This window comes from Medicago sativa, chromosome 2 (assembly GCF_051527215.1).
Source record: "Medicago sativa cultivar Bolivia chromosome 2, Bolivia_mono, whole genome shotgun sequence".
In the NCBI taxonomy this organism is placed as follows: Eukaryota; Viridiplantae; Streptophyta; class Magnoliopsida; order Fabales; family Fabaceae; genus Medicago; species Medicago sativa.
Window position 1 is genome coordinate 56478641 of NC_140750.1, and position 15524 is coordinate 56494164.

Here is a 15524-nt window from a genome sequence, read left to right on the forward strand (position 1 = left end):
AAGCAACTCCGGTGAAGCAAAACGACTCACGGCGACACCGACGACTGAAACCCCAAACGAATCACGACGAGTCTCGGCGGTGCCAGTGACTGAAACCCCACAAGGGGGTTAGGTGGTGGAAGCCAAAACAGCCGAGCAACCACCACCACTTTGTGGATCTACATCTTGTTTAGCAAAGTTTGGATTTGGGAGAGGAGAAAACGTGTGCGACTGTTTAGTCACTAGGTGCTAATATGACAGACTTCCCCACAGTTGAAACAAAAAATCTCATTTCCCTTGCACTCATAAGATTTGTGACCCGCCTTGCTACACTTGTAAGTAACAACTCTCACCCTTCTTGCAATCACTAGCATAATGAAAAGAAAAGAAGAAAAAAATAGAGGAAGGGCATAATTGTAATTTGACATGGTTGGTTACGGTGTTAAAGAATTTATATGTAGTTGAACGCGGGAAAACGGAACAACAATCTCTAATAAAACGATGAGTGGGGTAAAAAGAGAATCGAAGAAAACCATGGGAAAAAAAAGAGCATAACGCATGCGCCGCCGTTGCCGTAGATCAGTCTGTGGCGATGACTTCGCGGACGTCTCTGATGACCAGTCCCTACCTTCTCCTCCACCGCCTCCTCCGCCTGTTCCCGAACCTCAGACTTCCGATTGCCCCGTTAACGATTACCTTCTAAAACAAGGGTTTGGTTTTAAGAGAGACAAGCTTGCTGATTGTCTTCGCCAACTAGAGGATTCAGAGTTGGATGTCCCCCAAAAGGCAGAGTTCTGTATCCAGAAGTTTCTGATATCCGATCTTAATTCTTGGGGTTGTGGTATACTTCCTATTGATCTAGGTCTCCAAACTTTTCTCCATGGTCCCTACGTCTTGCAGGTTTCAATTTCGATCTTCATTATATTATTACGGTTTTCTGCAATTCATAATTTGCTCCATGATTTACACTTCACACCCAAATAAATACATGCATTGGCAGGTCGATGAAATTATCAATCCCAGTAATCCTCCAGAAAGATGGTATGAAGAATCTCCTGCATGGGTTCAAAAGAGGTTCCTGAAGTTGTCAATGACAGATGGTATTCAAAGACTCTATGGAATAGAATTCGAGCCTATTGATGATCTGAAAGTTTCTGCGCCTCCTGGATTAAAGGTTCCTATTGATGCTCTTAAAGCCATCTTTTTTAATTTAATGCTTTTATTTGCTATTCTCTCCCCTTTGAGTAAGGGTGTGAACTTGAGGGATCTATCGGTACTTGTAGGTCTCAATCTCTAATGTAAACGTGAACTGTGGAAAATTGATTCTGAATCCTACAAATATTAAAATATTGGGGGGAAGTATAGTTGAGCAGCTGGATGAATCACAAGGTAAGTCGTCTGTATGTTCTCGATTAGATTACATTAATGCGTGTTTGAGGAAAGGGTGTATGTACCTATGATGTATCCAATTCTTGCCTCTGATCTCAACTGCTCTTTATGTATGTGTTTTACAGCAGCTATAATAATGATGCTACTGGGGGTCTCTGTGTCTGTGATTAGCATTTCCATAGTGTTCTATACTGTTGTTGATGGTCGGGTTATTTATCTGTGTGTGTTTATGTGGGATCCATTTGATTTGAGCTGGGTTTAATTTTCGACACTGTAGTAGGAAGATATTTGGTCATACTTCAAAAATTGTCTTACAAGAGCATCTAATATTGAACATTTTGGCCATACCAAAAAATTAAATCAAATAAGTTAAAGCACTGCTGTTAATTATTATGAAAAGAAAAAGATGACAATTTGTTGAGCTTGCTTGTTAGGTGATGAATTGAACACCATGAGGCGAAAACGAGAAAAACGCATGCGCCTCCTCCGTAGATCAGCCTCCGCCGCCGTAGATCAGCCTCAGCTGCAAATCTGTGGCGATGACTTCACAGATGTCTCCAATGACCACTCCCTACCTACTCCTCCACCGCCTCCGCCTGTTTCCAAACCTCAGAATTCCGATTGCCATGTTAACGATTTTCTTCTAAAACGCGGGTTTGGTTTTAACAGAGACAAGCTTGCTGATTGTCTTCGCCAACTAGGGGATTCAGGGTTCACTGTCCACCAAAAGGCGGCCATCTGTATCCAGAAGTTTCGTTTTTCCGATCTCAATTCTTGTGGTGGTGGTATACTTCCTAGTGATGTACATCTCCAAACTTTTCTCCATGGTCCTTACGTATTGCAGGTTTCAATTTCGATCTTCATTATATTATTACGGTTTTCTGCAATTCATAATTTGCTCCATGATTTACACTTCACACCCAAATAAATACATGCATTGGCAGGTCGATGAAATTATCAATCCCAGTAATCCTCCAGAAAGATGGTATGAAGAATCTCCTGCATGGGTTCAAAAGAGGTTCCTGAAGTTGTCAATGACAGATGGTATTCAAAGACTCTATGGAATAGAATTCGAGCCTATTGATGATCTGAAAGTTTCTGCGCCTCCTGGATTAAAGGTTCCTATTGATGCTCTTAAAGCCATCTTTTTTAATTTAATGCTTTTATTTGCTATTCTCTCCCCTTTGAGTAAGGGTGTGAACTTGAGGGATCTATCGGTACTTGTAGGTCTCAATCTCTAATGTAAACGTGAACTGTGGAAAATTGATTCTGAATCCTACAAATATTAAAATATTGGGGGGAAGTATAGTTGAGCAGCTGGATGAATCACAAGGTAAGTCGTCTGTATGTTCTCGATTAGATTACATTAATGCGTGTTTGAGGAAAGGGTGTATGTACCTATGATGTATCCAATTCTTGCCTCTGATCTCAACTGCTCTTTATGTATGTGTTTTACAGCAGCTATAATAATGATGCTACTGGGGGTCTCTGTGTCTGTGATTAGCATTTCCATAGTGTTCTATACTGTTGTTGATGGTCGGGTTATTTATCTGTGTGTGTTTATGTGGGATCCATTTGATTTGAGCTGGGTTTAATTTTCGACACTGTAGTAGGAAGATATTTGGTCATACTTCAAAAATTGTCTTACAAGAGCATCTAATATTGAACATTTTGGCCATACCAAAAAATTAAATCAAATAAGTTAAAGCACTGCTGTTAATTATTATGAAAAGAAAAAGATGACAATTTGTTGAGCTTGCTTGTTAGGTGATGAATTGAACACCATGAGGCGAAAACGAGAAAAACGCATGCGCCTCCTCCGTAGATCAGCCTCCGCCGCCGTAGATCAGCCTCAGCTGCAAATCTGTGGCGATGACTTCACAGATGTCTCCAATGACCACTCCCTACCTACTCCTCCACCGCCTCCGCCTGTTTCCAAACCTCAGAATTCCGATTGCCATGTTAACGATTTTCTTCTAAAACGCGGGTTTGGTTTTAACAGAGATAAGCTTGCTGATTGTCTTCGCCAACTAGGGGATTCAGGGTTCACTGTCCACCAAAAGGCGGCCATCTGTATCCAGAAGTTTCGTTTTTCCGATCTCAATTCTTGTGGTGGTGGTATACTTCCTAGTGATGTACATCTCCAAACTTTTCTCCATGGTCCTTACGTATTGCAGGTTTCAATTTCGATCTTCATTATATTATTACGGTTTTCTGCAATTCATAATTTGCTCCATGATTTACACTTCACACCCAAATAAATACATGCATTGGCAGGTCGATGAAATTATCAATCCCAGTAATCCTCCAGAAAGATGGTATGAAGAATCTCCTGCATGGGTTCAAAAGAGGTTCCTGAAGTTGTCAATGACAGATGGTATTCAAAGACTCTATGGAATAGAATTCGAGCCTATTGATGATCTGAAAGTTTCTGCGCCTCCTGGATTAAAGGTTCCTATTGATGCTCTTAAAGCCATCTTTTTTAATTTAATGCTTTTATTTGCTATTCTCTCCCCTTTGAGTAAGGGTGTGAACTTGAGGGATCTATCGGTACTTGTAGGTCTCAATCTCTAATGTAAACGTGAACTGTGGAAAATTGATTCTGAATCCTACAAATATTAAAATATTGGGGGGAAGTATAGTTGAGCAGCTGGATGAATCACAAGGTAAGTCGTCTGTATGTTCTCGATTAGATTACATTAATGCGTGTTTGAGGAAAGGGTGTATGTACCTATGATGTATCCAATTCTTGCCTCTGATCTCAACTGCTCTTTATGTATGTGTTTTACAGCAGCTATAATAATGATGCTACTGGGGGTCTCTGTGTCTGTGATTAGCATTTCCATAGTGTTCTATACTGTTGTTGATGGTCGGGTTATTTATCTGTGTGTGTTTATGTGGGATCCATTTGATTTGAGCTGGGTTTAATTTTCGACACTGTAGTAGGAAGATATTTGGTCATACTTCAAAAATTGTCTTACAAGAGCATCTAATATTGAACATTTTGGCCATACCAAAAAATTAAATCAAATAAGTTAAAGCACTGCTGTTAATTATTATGAAAAGAAAAAGATGACAATTTGTTGAGCTTGCTTGTTAGGTGATGAATTGAACACCATGAGGCGAAAACGAGAAAAACGCATGCGCCTCCTCCGTAGATCAGCCTCCGCCGCCGTAGATCAGCCTCAGCTGCAAATCTGTGGCGATGACTTCACAGATGTCTCCAATGACCACTCCCTACCTACTCCTCCACCGCCTCCGCCTGTTTCCAAACCTCAGAATTCCGATTGCCATGTTAACGATTTTCTTCTAAAACGCGGGTTTGGTTTTAACAGAGACAAGCTTGCTGATTGTCTTCGCCAACTAGGGGATTCAGGGTTCACTGTCCACCAAAAGGCGGCCATCTGTATCCAGAAGTTTCGTTTTTCCGATCTCAATTCTTGTGGTGGTGGTATACTTCCTAGTGATGTACATCTCCAAACTTTTCTCCATGGTCCTTACGTATTGCAGGTTTCAATTTCGATCTTCATTATATTATTACGGTTTTCTGCAATTCATAATTTGCTCCATGATTTACACTTCACACCCAAATAAATACATGCATTGGCAGGTCGATGAAATTATCAATCCCAGTAATCCTCCAGAAAGATGGTATGAAGAATCTCCTGCATGGGTTCAAAAGAGGTTCCTGAAGTTGTCAATGACAGATGGTATTCAAAGACTCTATGGAATAGAATTCGAGCCTATTGATGATCTGAAAGTTTCTGCGCCTCCTGGATTAAAGGTTCCTATTGATGCTCTTAAAGCCATCTTTTTTAATTTAATGCTTTTATTTGCTATTCTCTCCCCTTTGAGTAAGGGTGTGAACTTGAGGGATCTATCGGTACTTGTAGGTCTCAATCTCTAATGTAAACGTGAACTGTGGAAAATTGATTCTGAATCCTACAAATATTAAAATATTGGGGGGAAGTATAGTTGAGCAGCTGGATGAATCACAAGGTAAGTCGTCTGTATGTTCTCGATTAGATTACATTAATGCGTGTTTGAGGAAAGGGTGTATGTACCTATGATGTATCCAATTCTTGCCTCTGATCTCAACTGCTCTTTATGTATGTGTTTTACAGCAGCTATAATAATGATGCTACTGGGGGTCTCTGTGTCTGTGATTAGCATTTCCATAGTGTTCTATACTGTTGTTGATGGTCGGGTTATTTATCTGTGTGTGTTTATGTGGGATCCATTTGATTTGAGCTGGGTTTAATTTTCGACACTGTAGTAGGAAGATATTTGGTCATACTTCAAAAATTGTCTTACAAGAGCATCTAATATTGAACATTTTGGCCATACCAAAAAATTAAATCAAATAAGTTAAAGCACTGCTGTTAATTATTATGAAAAGAAAAAGATGACAATTTGTTGAGCTTGCTTGTTAGGTGATGAATTGAACACCATGAGGCGAAAACGAGAAAAACGCATGCGCCTCCTCCGTAGATCAGCCTCCGCCGCCGTAGATCAGCCTCAGCTGCAAATCTGTGGCGATGACTTCACAGATGTCTCCAATGACCACTCCCTACCTACTCCTCCACCGCCTCCGCCTGTTTCCAAACCTCAGAATTCCGATTGCCATGTTAACGATTTTCTTCTAAAACGCGGGTTTGGTTTTAACAGAGACAAGCTTGCTGATTGTCTTCGCCAACTAGGGGATTCAGGGTTCACTGTCCACCAAAAGGCGGCCATCTGTATCCAGAAGTTTCGTTTTTCCGATCTCAATTCTTGTGGTGGTGGTATACTTCCTAGTGATGTACATCTCCAAACTTTTCTCCATGGTCCTTACGTATTGCAGGTTTCAATTTCGATCTTCATTATATTATTACGGTTTTCTGCAATTCATAATTTGCTCCATGATTTACACTTCACACCCAAATAAATACATGCATTGGCAGGTCGATGAAATTATCAATCCCAGTAATCCTCCAGAAAGATGGTATGAAGAATCTCCTGCATGGGTTCAAAAGAGGTTCCTGAAGTTGTCAATGACAGATGGTATTCAAAGACTCTATGGAATAGAATTCGAGCCTATTGATGATCTGAAAGTTTCTGCGCCTCCTGGATTAAAGGTTCCTATTGATGCTCTTAAAGCCATCTTTTTTAATTTAATGCTTTTATTTGCTATTCTCTCCCCTTTGAGTAAGGGTGTGAACTTGAGGGATCTATCGGTACTTGTAGGTCTCAATCTCTAATGTAAACGTGAACTGTGGAAAATTGATTCTGAATCCTACAAATATTAAAATATTGGGGGGAAGTATAGTTGAGCAGCTGGATGAATCACAAGGTAAGTCGTCTGTATGTTCTCGATTAGATTACATTAATGCGTGTTTGAGGAAAGGGTGTATGTACCTATGATGTATCCAATTCTTGCCTCTGATCTCAACTGCTCTTTATGTATGTGTTTTACAGCAGCTATAATAATGATGCTACTGGGGGTCTCTGTGTCTGTGATTAGCATTTCCATAGTGTTCTATACTGTTGTTGATGGTCGGGTTATTTATCTGTGTGTGTTTATGTGGGATCCATTTGATTTGAGCTGGGTTTAATTTTCGACACTGTAGTAGGAAGATATTTGGTCATACTTCAAAAATTGTCTTACAAGAGCATCTAATATTGAACATTTTGGCCATACCAAAAAATTAAATCAAATAAGTTAAAGCACTGCTGTTAATTATTATGAAAAGAAAAAGATGACAATTTGTTGAGCTTGCTTGTTAGGTGATGAATTGAACACCATGAGGCGAAAACGAGAAAAACGCATGCGCCTCCTCCGTAGATCAGCCTCCGCCGCCGTAGATCAGCCTCAGCTGCAAATCTGTGGCGATGACTTCACAGATGTCTCCAATGACCACTCCCTACCTACTCCTCCACCGCCTCCGCCTGTTTCCAAACCTCAGAATTCCGATTGCCATGTTAACGATTTTCTTCTAAAACGCGGGTTTGGTTTTAACAGAGACAAGCTTGCTGATTGTCTTCGCCAACTAGGGGATTCAGGGTTCACTGTCCACCAAAAGGCGGCCATCTGTATCCAGAAGTTTCGTTTTTCCGATCTCAATTCTTGTGGTGGTGGTATACTTCCTAGTGATGTACATCTCCAAACTTTTCTCCATGGTCCTTACGTATTGCAGGTTTCAATTTCGATCTTCATTATATTATTACGGTTTTCTGCAATTTACTACTACTGTTGTTTTGAGAGTGAATCTCAAATTCATAATTTTGTATTCTTAAGGAGGTGTAATTTGGATGAATTTGTATTCTTAGTTTGAGTGTTGAATTTACTCCATGATTTACACTTCACACCCAAATGCATGCATTGGCAGGTCGATGAAATTAGCAATGCCAGTCTTCCTCCACACATCAGCAGGAATGAGGAGTCCGTCCTGATGTTGTCAATGACCGATGGTATTCAAAGAGTCTATGGAATAGTGTCGAAGCGTATTGTTGTTCTTGATGTTTCTGATCCTCCTGGATTCAAGGTTCCTATTGATGCCCTCAAAACCTATTGATACGTATTTAATTAATGCTTTTATTTGCTATTCTCTCCCCTTCGAGTAAGGGTGAACTTGAGGGATCTATCGGTACTTGTAGGTCTCAATCTCTAATGTAGAGGTGATCCGTGGAAAATTGATTCTGGGTCCTGAAAATACTAGAATATTGGGGGGAGGAATAGTTAAGCAGCTGGATGAAAGGTACAAATTAATCATTTCAATAGGATTGAACGATGGAAACGTTTAGTTTATAATAGAGAAGCTAATTTGGTGCACACCGTTGTTTCTATGTTTCCTGCTGGCCTCCACTGTGATTTTACTGTGTATATAATTAAACTTTGATTAATTAGTCTTTGCTATCTCATACTGAACCAGTAATGGAGTGCTTCCTTTACCAACCCTAGCAACTTGTGCTGCACGGCCTTCAAGTAGAGTTATGTGGGATCAATGTTGCACGGCTCACAGTGGCTCAATGTTGCACGACACTGATACTGTCCAGGCAAGCAACCAAGGTAAGTCCTTATGTTCTCGATTGGATTACATTAATGCGTGTTTGAGGAAAGGGCGTATGTACCTATGATGTATGATGTATCCAATCAATCTTAGTATTCTTGCCTCTGATCTTAACTGCTCTTTATGTATGTGTTTTACAGCAGCTATAATAATGATGCTCCTGGGGTCTCTGTGTCCGTGATTAGCATTTCCATAGTGTTCTATACTGTTGTTGATTGTCGGGTTATTTATCTGTGTGTTTTTATGTGGGATCCATGTGATTTGAGTGGGGTTTAATCTTCGACACTGTATTAGGAAGATATTTGGTCATACTTAGTCATACAAGAGCTTCTAATATTGAACATTTTGGCCATACCAAAGAATTAAATCAAATAATTATTATGAAAAGAAAAAGATGACCATGTGTTGAGCTTGCTTGTTAGGTGATGAATTGAACACCTGAAAGATTAAGTTTAATAAGTGGGTCTAAATTTTGACTTTATCAAGCCATGATGAATTTAGTTGTGATCTAGCTTATGAACTGGTTTGTCTCATCTCCAATTCCACCTGAAGGTCATCATGGTTGGTAATGCTTTCCATGTTATAGTTGAATTCAAAATACAAGTACTTTATGAAGTTTGGCTATTAGCTATTTAGTATGTCATGTTACCCATGTGAAATGTTTCTTCTATTTAATACTAACTGAAGGCTGCAAAGAAACAAGTGGATTGGTTGTTCGTTTTGGTAAAATGTTAATGGATTTTGTGCCAACAGTGGGTGCAGTGTCTCTAGCCGATGCGCCTGCTTTCAAGAAAGCTCCTGGTGGTGCTCCTGAAAACGTGGCAGGTGGCTTCTCTGAGTCGGGGGGTTCATCTGCATCTAGAAGCAAGGTTATGTTGGCTGATATTTTAAAGCAAAATAATGTTGATACATATCTGTTTGAAAAATGTGACCATAAAGACCCATGGTTAAAGCCTGTATAATAATTTAATTTAATACTGATTGCAGGCTAAAATATTCCGTTTTGGTTCCATCAGTTTGATTGATGAACCATTCAAGTATCCTGAGTTTGCTGCCCTGAAAGTTGCTGAAGACCCTGGTGGCATTCTCAAGGCCAAGGCTGTTAAAAATCATATTACGTACATATGGGAACTAGCCAATATCATAAAGGTAACTTTTATTTGTCTAGTTTTTACTTTTATACATACAATACACTTTATAAATGCCATTGCACGTCATTCTTTCTTCTTTCTGAGTCTATCTAAAGTGTTATTTTCTTATGTATTGTAGATCAGTAAAGATGAGATTACTTTTTGGACTGGTGGTGATGTATTAAACATGCTTATTCACCCTAAAATCATGCTTCTAATTGTTACTGAAGGGTCAGAGGGCTTTATATATCACACCAAGGTAAGCTTGCCAAAGTCATTTCACTCAGATTTTAATTGTCTGCATTGGTTTTATAATCGTTGACTGAAATGTTGGTTGTGACTTGTCGAATGTCAATTAACAAATTCGACACTCAATGACGAATAGCAGGTTGTAAAACTTGAGACGGGTTTGCTTTGAGGTTCAATACTATCTTGTCATGTGATTGACCAGCAGTGATGATTACTAAATTTTTGTGCAGGATTTTGCGGGCAGTATTAGAGGGGTTCACACTACTGGTGATGGTGATGCATTTAATTATAGGATTCTCTACAGCATGGCTTCTGACCCAAGTATTTGCACGGTAATTCGGATATCTTCACACATTGTAGTTTTGTTGATTTAAAAGATAGTTGTGAGTGTTTGGAGTTGATGAAGTTATTTTATGTGGCAGAATCAGAAACGTCTCCGAGAAGTTTTCAAAAAAGTTTTTGCCAATGCATGAGGAGCAATCCCTGCATTACCTACAAAAGATGCTGTCTTGCAATTTGATGCAACATAGGAACATTAGCTGTTATAAAATAATGTTTTTTAGATGAAAATAGTAATTATATCGATATCGAATGTTCCCATTATGGATTTATTATAATTATATCTTCTATACCTATTTTTTTTTTTTTGACAATCTATATCTTCTATACCTATTGATAAAGGCAATACTTTTCTTTTTGGTGTAGCCTGTGTTTATTTCCAATTATACCCTTTTCACTTTTAAAACTCTTGCCACACCCACTTAATGGGGTGGCATTTACTATACACAATGCACAAATTTGTGCATAATAAACAAGTTACTTTTTTACATGGGTCAATTTATTTTGACCATTGGATCAACTAAAGAACATATTTTTATCATAGTCAGTTGGTACCAAATCTAACACTCATCATCCATTTCATGCTTAAAACCAGCAAATGTTCCGTACATTTCTTTATTACTCAATTAAATGTACGTGTAAAATAACTGTCAACTATCGGTGTATAGTAATTTCTTGATCTCATCATTCATGGTAAGGAACCCTCTATTTTGAATTATTTTTTTCTTTTCAATGTGATGGTTCAAAGTATCAATTTATTGTTTCCTTCATATCTAAAATGGGTGTTCTTCAAATGCAGTTAGCAACCATAACCAGAGATGTGGACACAATGATTTCGAAGGAAAATATGTTTGCAAGATTTGATGGTGTTTTTCACCCAAGATCACGAGTCAAGGATGCATGGTATATTATAACATCCCCAAAGGTGATCAGGTAAAAATGATGAAGGTCCAACCCAGAGTAGCACAATGTGATTCACTCCAATGCAAAGGAGTTTGATAAATTTGATGGTGTGGTTCAACCAAACAAACGAGATAAGTATAAATGGTATGACCCCGACGGTAAGGTTGAAGTTTAGGTAAAGATGACGAAGGTCTTCGCGGAGTGTTTTTTAGAGAAAAAAATGTTAAGAGAAGGAAGGGTAATGCGAATGGCTGACATTAGCGATAATTTACCTAACATGTCTTTTTTACATGAACATCATCATTAGAAATATTAAATAACATTTTCATGTTATCAACGTTTGATGTAGAAAAGGTAGATAGTTTTTCAAGTACATTTTCGAGGAAAAAATACATTTTAGGTAAATTGTCGCTAATGTCAGCCATTCGCATTACCCTTACTTCTTTTAACATTTTTTTTTCTCTAAAAACACTCATGGGAAGACCTTCACCATCTTTACCTCACCTTCAACCTTACCGTCGGGGTCATACCGTTTATACTTATCTCGTGTGTTTGGCTGAACCACACCATCAAATTTATCAAACTCCTTTGCATTGGATTGAATCACAATGTCCGCTTCTCCGGGTTGGACCTTCACCATCTTTACCTGATCACCTTTGGGGATGTTATATATACCATGTATCCTGTCTCGTGAGCTTGGATGAAAAACACCATCAGATCTTTCAAACCTATTTTCCTTCGAAATCATGGTGTCCACATCTCTGGCTGTGGTTGCCAACTGCATTTGAAGAACACCCATTTTAGATATGATTTTTTTCTTTTGGAATCAGCAAATATTATTAAACGTCATTTTAGATATGATGGAGCAATAAATTGATACTTTGAACCATCACATCGAAAAGAAGGAAAAAAAAATCAAAATAGAAGGTTCCTTATCATGAAAGATGAGATCAAGAGCATAAAGCCGAGAAAGCTAAGATTTAGTTGTTGTTTCTTCATCGTTGTGTTGTGTGAATGCTGATGGTATCATGCATGGGAAGAAGTAAGAAAGAACCTTTTAAAAACTAATCATGTAAAACATAAATGTTTTATAATATGAGTTTAGTTCTTTAACTGCATACAAAAACAAAGCATAGAATTGAATCACAACTTTGATCTGTTAATTTGTTTGCATGAATGAAAATACCTAATGGGATTGCGGGTGTATTTATAGCTAGCTTTCTGAGTGATTGATGTTGTTGTAGATTTGTATTATATGCATCAGTGTGGTCACTGATTGAATTACCTTTTCAGATTGCTATTGGTGTATAATCTAGAAAATTCATTTTATTTAAAAATATCATGAAAAGTTTTTGCAAGACAAATATCATGAAAAATTGTTGATAAATCTTTTGCTGACTGAGGTTGAGGATATGTACTAGCGATTTGAATTTCCCCACATTATGTGCTTTACATTTTAACCTCCGATCTCGGTGGAGTTTGTTTGAAACTGATTTTGTTATTGTGCAATTTGAACTAATCTAAGATTAATGGCCGAGACAGCTTACAGCATGAAAACACATTCTTTTCCTACATTAGTATTATCAAAGAGATAACAAGGAAGATTTCCGTAAGCCAAAGACTAAATACTTAAATGGAATGATTCTGTTTGAATGAATCAGAGATTTCCGTAGACTATCACTTATAAACAATGCATGTTTTCTGTTCATGGATTAACATGTTGATAAACATTTTGGTGAAGCCATAGAGATGCATGGTTATATAAACAAAGATTTTTCTTGAAATCCACACAATATTTATAGAACAGAAGGAACTATGTCCACAAGTAATTGATGAGTATATCCTTCATTTTTAGAGCTACATGGAATATTGAAACACATCAACTTAGCAGAGTCTATTGTGACAAAGCACTTGTGTTGTAGACAAGGAGTGCACCACCAGCTAGAAGACCAGCTAGAGTTACTGCCCAGATAGCCAAGCCAGTCGGACCTGCAATTAATAAAATTTGTTATCATACTATTGCTAGGAAAAAATTTGTTCTTTAACATTTGAATTTGATCAAGAAAATCTTTGTATAGCCAACACGGTCTTGAAATAGTTGATAACATGACTCTCAAAACAGTTGATATTCTAACACATTCATGAGCGAAGATAGTTTTTAGGTTGAACCAAAACTAAACACTACTCTCTAAGATTTTGATTTCCCTCTGAAGTAAATAATTGAATCATTTAATGAAAAAAATCAATAGTTGATATTCTGACACAATCATGATCACATTATAACATGTTGATCAGTGTACTTATTTTATCGTTTAAAACGAATTGCTCAGTTCTGAACCGGTGAAGTAGTCGATTCCCAATTCGACCAGTTGAACTTATCAGCTCGATCGAGTTTTTAAAGCATTGCTTTAGAGGACCATAAATCCCTACAGTTCATGCTATTTTATCTTGTAGAGTCAATTTTAAGACATCAAAGTTACCCAAAAAAAGAAGTTTCTTACCTCCAGTGTAGACATCACCGGTTGGAGACCAGTCCTTTGGGTCGTAGATAGGGCTGCATAATAAGACAGGAAAATTACATTTTGAATAAGTAGGTCAAAGTCTATATAATTGGATGAAAATAATTAATTTAAAATCAATATCCAAAACATGAGAGACATTAGTCTTGATTACATTACTTAATTAAATTGAACTTGATCTCTTATTCCAACTTTTTTATATGTACGAGCTAGAGTATCAATCCAAACATGAGACATTAGTCTTGATTACATAATAATGCATGAATGATCATAATAGTTTGATTTAAATTTATTATAATTTTAACCACTTATGTCATGATTGTTTAATTGAGATTAGTTCCTCTAATGACATAATAATTTAACCTAACTATGTTATTAAACATGTAAACAAAACTGGACCTAGAATTCAGAAAAAATGAAAGTAAGTTACCTGTATCCATCAACATTAGCACCGTATTTGTCCACAAACTGGTAAACACCCTTTCCCTGAATAAAATTGAAATTAAGAAGTTAGAAGATAAGATGAAATGAAAACTATAAACTAACAATTCAGAAAGCCCAAAAATATAAGGGACACTCAAATAATAGATAACAATGTTCTGGCTTGTTCAAAAAACAAAAAAGATAACAATATTCTAGTTATCATAAACATGAAAGTTAAGTTAATTAATATTTTCTTTTCCTGTAATATATTTCATTACATCCTATATAAAATTCACTTTACTTTATCTTGTGAGAAACTTTATATGTTTGAATATCACTATAAAATAATTTGTGTAAAAAAAAAAAAAAGTATGCATATTCATAAGATGTATTTACTACCAATAAATAAATGTTTAAATTAAACAATAAATCTTCAACTCAATCCCTTAAGAATCACTCTCTACTTAATCTCTGAATCATGTGAAATCCATTCAATTAGTCTATGTGGTTAAGATGTTAAGGACTAGTGATAAATTTTACTATACTTTAGAAGCCAAGTTTTTCATATAAGAAACTAGATGAAGAGAGGGTTATAAAGAATTAAATTGTAGACAAAGAGGCCAAAGCCAAAAGTTACTAAATCTGTTATTCTGTTAGCGATATTTTGGTTTTAACCCTCTAGTGTTTCCATGGAAATAAATCTTGATAATTCGTAGTTCGATCGGAAGATAACTAAAATCTGACTTATGGTTATTTCAATCATATCTGAACTTAGATTTCTAGTACAATTGAACCTCAAAAAAAGTTTATTAAGTTAAATACTTGAATTCAACCACAAGCCTATGTTAATACATAAAATTCCACCAAAATAAATGCACCAAAATAAAATATAAATAAAAAAATTAAACACACCTTTTGTTTCCTGCCAGAAGCATCTTTTCCATCGGGCAAGGCCATGCCACCTCCAGTTCCTAAAATCATATTAACAAAATCATAAAGTGAAAAAAAGTTATAGTATATAGTAGTTTATAAAATAATCATAATCAACAACAATATAATATATGTATGCATGCATGCATGCAATTGAACTAAGAAAAAAAAGGTACTAATGAACTAACCATAAGGTGTGTCAGTCTTAATCTTCTTGCCACCACTGGCAACAACTTTGAAGGGCCTTGAAAGGGTAGGTAGTCCTCTAACTGAAGATTTCTCAACAGTGAAACTGAAAGGAGTTGGTTTCAAACTCACAGAAGCCATAACTGAAGATGCCATTTCAAATTCTTTTTTGGTAATTGGTATGGACAACAAAACCAAGTTTCACTATGATATAAAAATAACAAGTGTACTCAACATGGATTAGTGATTTTGTTTGCGCCACGTGGCATGAAATATGTGGTTGAAGTTAGGATATGGTGTGCAAACATTATCTTAAAATAATAATGTGATTGAATTTTCACCTTTTATTATTTTGGCAGATGAAAACAAATGAAATCTTCAAACTCATCTTGAGGCTGATGTGGATATTACCTCTATTATTTATTATC

The 15524-nt window shown here is 36.9% G+C and overlaps 3 protein-coding genes across 3 annotated transcripts; 2 read left to right on the plus strand and 1 right to left on the minus strand.

The window, feature by feature from the left end:
• Positions 1–348: 348 nt before the first annotated feature.
• LOC146949157 (uncharacterized) lies at positions 349–2609 on the plus strand. The gene is made up of 5 exons (XM_085748491.1): positions 349–879; positions 980–1153; positions 1263–1368; positions 1803–2212; positions 2313–2609. The coding sequence occupies exons 1-5, from the start codon at positions 538–540 to the stop codon at positions 2607–2609; spliced, it is 1329 nt and encodes a 442-aa protein (XP_085604617.1). The 5' UTR covers positions 349–537.
• A 3209-nt stretch (positions 2610–5818) lies between these two features.
• Positions 5819–10500, plus strand: LOC146949158 (uncharacterized). The gene is made up of 12 exons (XM_085748492.1): positions 5819–6078; positions 6212–6485; positions 6595–6700; positions 7135–7544; positions 7737–7892; positions 8005–8105; positions 8280–8416; positions 9171–9286; positions 9405–9566; positions 9687–9806; positions 10027–10128; positions 10219–10500. The coding sequence occupies exons 1-12, from the start codon at positions 5819–5821 to the stop codon at positions 10267–10269; spliced, it is 1995 nt and encodes a 664-aa protein (XP_085604618.1). The 3' UTR covers positions 10270–10500.
• A 2310-nt stretch (positions 10501–12810) lies between these two features.
• PSBR (photosystem II subunit R) lies at positions 12811–15281 on the minus strand. The gene is made up of 5 exons (XM_085745230.1): positions 15099–15281; positions 14893–14951; positions 13988–14043; positions 13540–13592; positions 12811–13027 (listed from the first exon to the last, which is right to left on the minus strand). Exons 1-5 carry the CDS (start codon positions 15250–15252, stop codon positions 12933–12935), a joined length of 417 nt encoding a protein of 138 aa, XP_085601356.1. The 5' UTR covers positions 15253–15281; the 3' UTR covers positions 12811–12932.
• Positions 15282–15524: the final 243 nt, after the last annotated feature.

Coding starts and splice junctions, on each gene's coding strand:
- LOC146949158 (XM_085748492.1), top strand. CDS start 5,819: ATGAGGCGAAAACGAGAAAAACGCATGCGCCTCCTCCGTAGATCAGCC. Junction 6,701..7,134: donor GCAGCTGGATGAATCACAAG/GTAAGTCGTCTG, acceptor CTTGCTTGTTAG/GTGATGAATTGAACACCATG. Junction 8,106..8,279: donor GTTAAGCAGCTGGATGAAAG/GTACAAATTAAT, acceptor ATACTGAACCAG/TAATGGAGTGCTTCCTTTAC.
- LOC146949157 (XM_085748491.1), top strand. CDS start 538: ATGCGCCGCCGTTGCCGTAGATCAGTCTGTGGCGATGACTTCGCGGAC. Junction 880..979: donor ATGGTCCCTACGTCTTGCAG/GTTTCAATTTCG, acceptor ATGCATTGGCAG/GTCGATGAAATTATCAATCC. Junction 1,369..1,802: donor GCAGCTGGATGAATCACAAG/GTAAGTCGTCTG, acceptor CTTGCTTGTTAG/GTGATGAATTGAACACCATG.
- PSBR (XM_085745230.1), bottom strand. CDS start 15,252: ATGGCATCTTCAGTTATGGCTTCTGTGAGTTTGAAACCAACTCCTTTC. Junction 14,044..14,892: donor CTTCTGGCAGGAAACAAAAG/GTGTGTTTAATT, acceptor AATTTTATTCAG/GGAAAGGGTGTTTACCAGTT. Junction 13,028..13,539: donor CGGTGATGTCTACACTGGAG/GTAAGAAACTTC, acceptor TATTAATTGCAG/GTCCGACTGGCTTGGCTATC.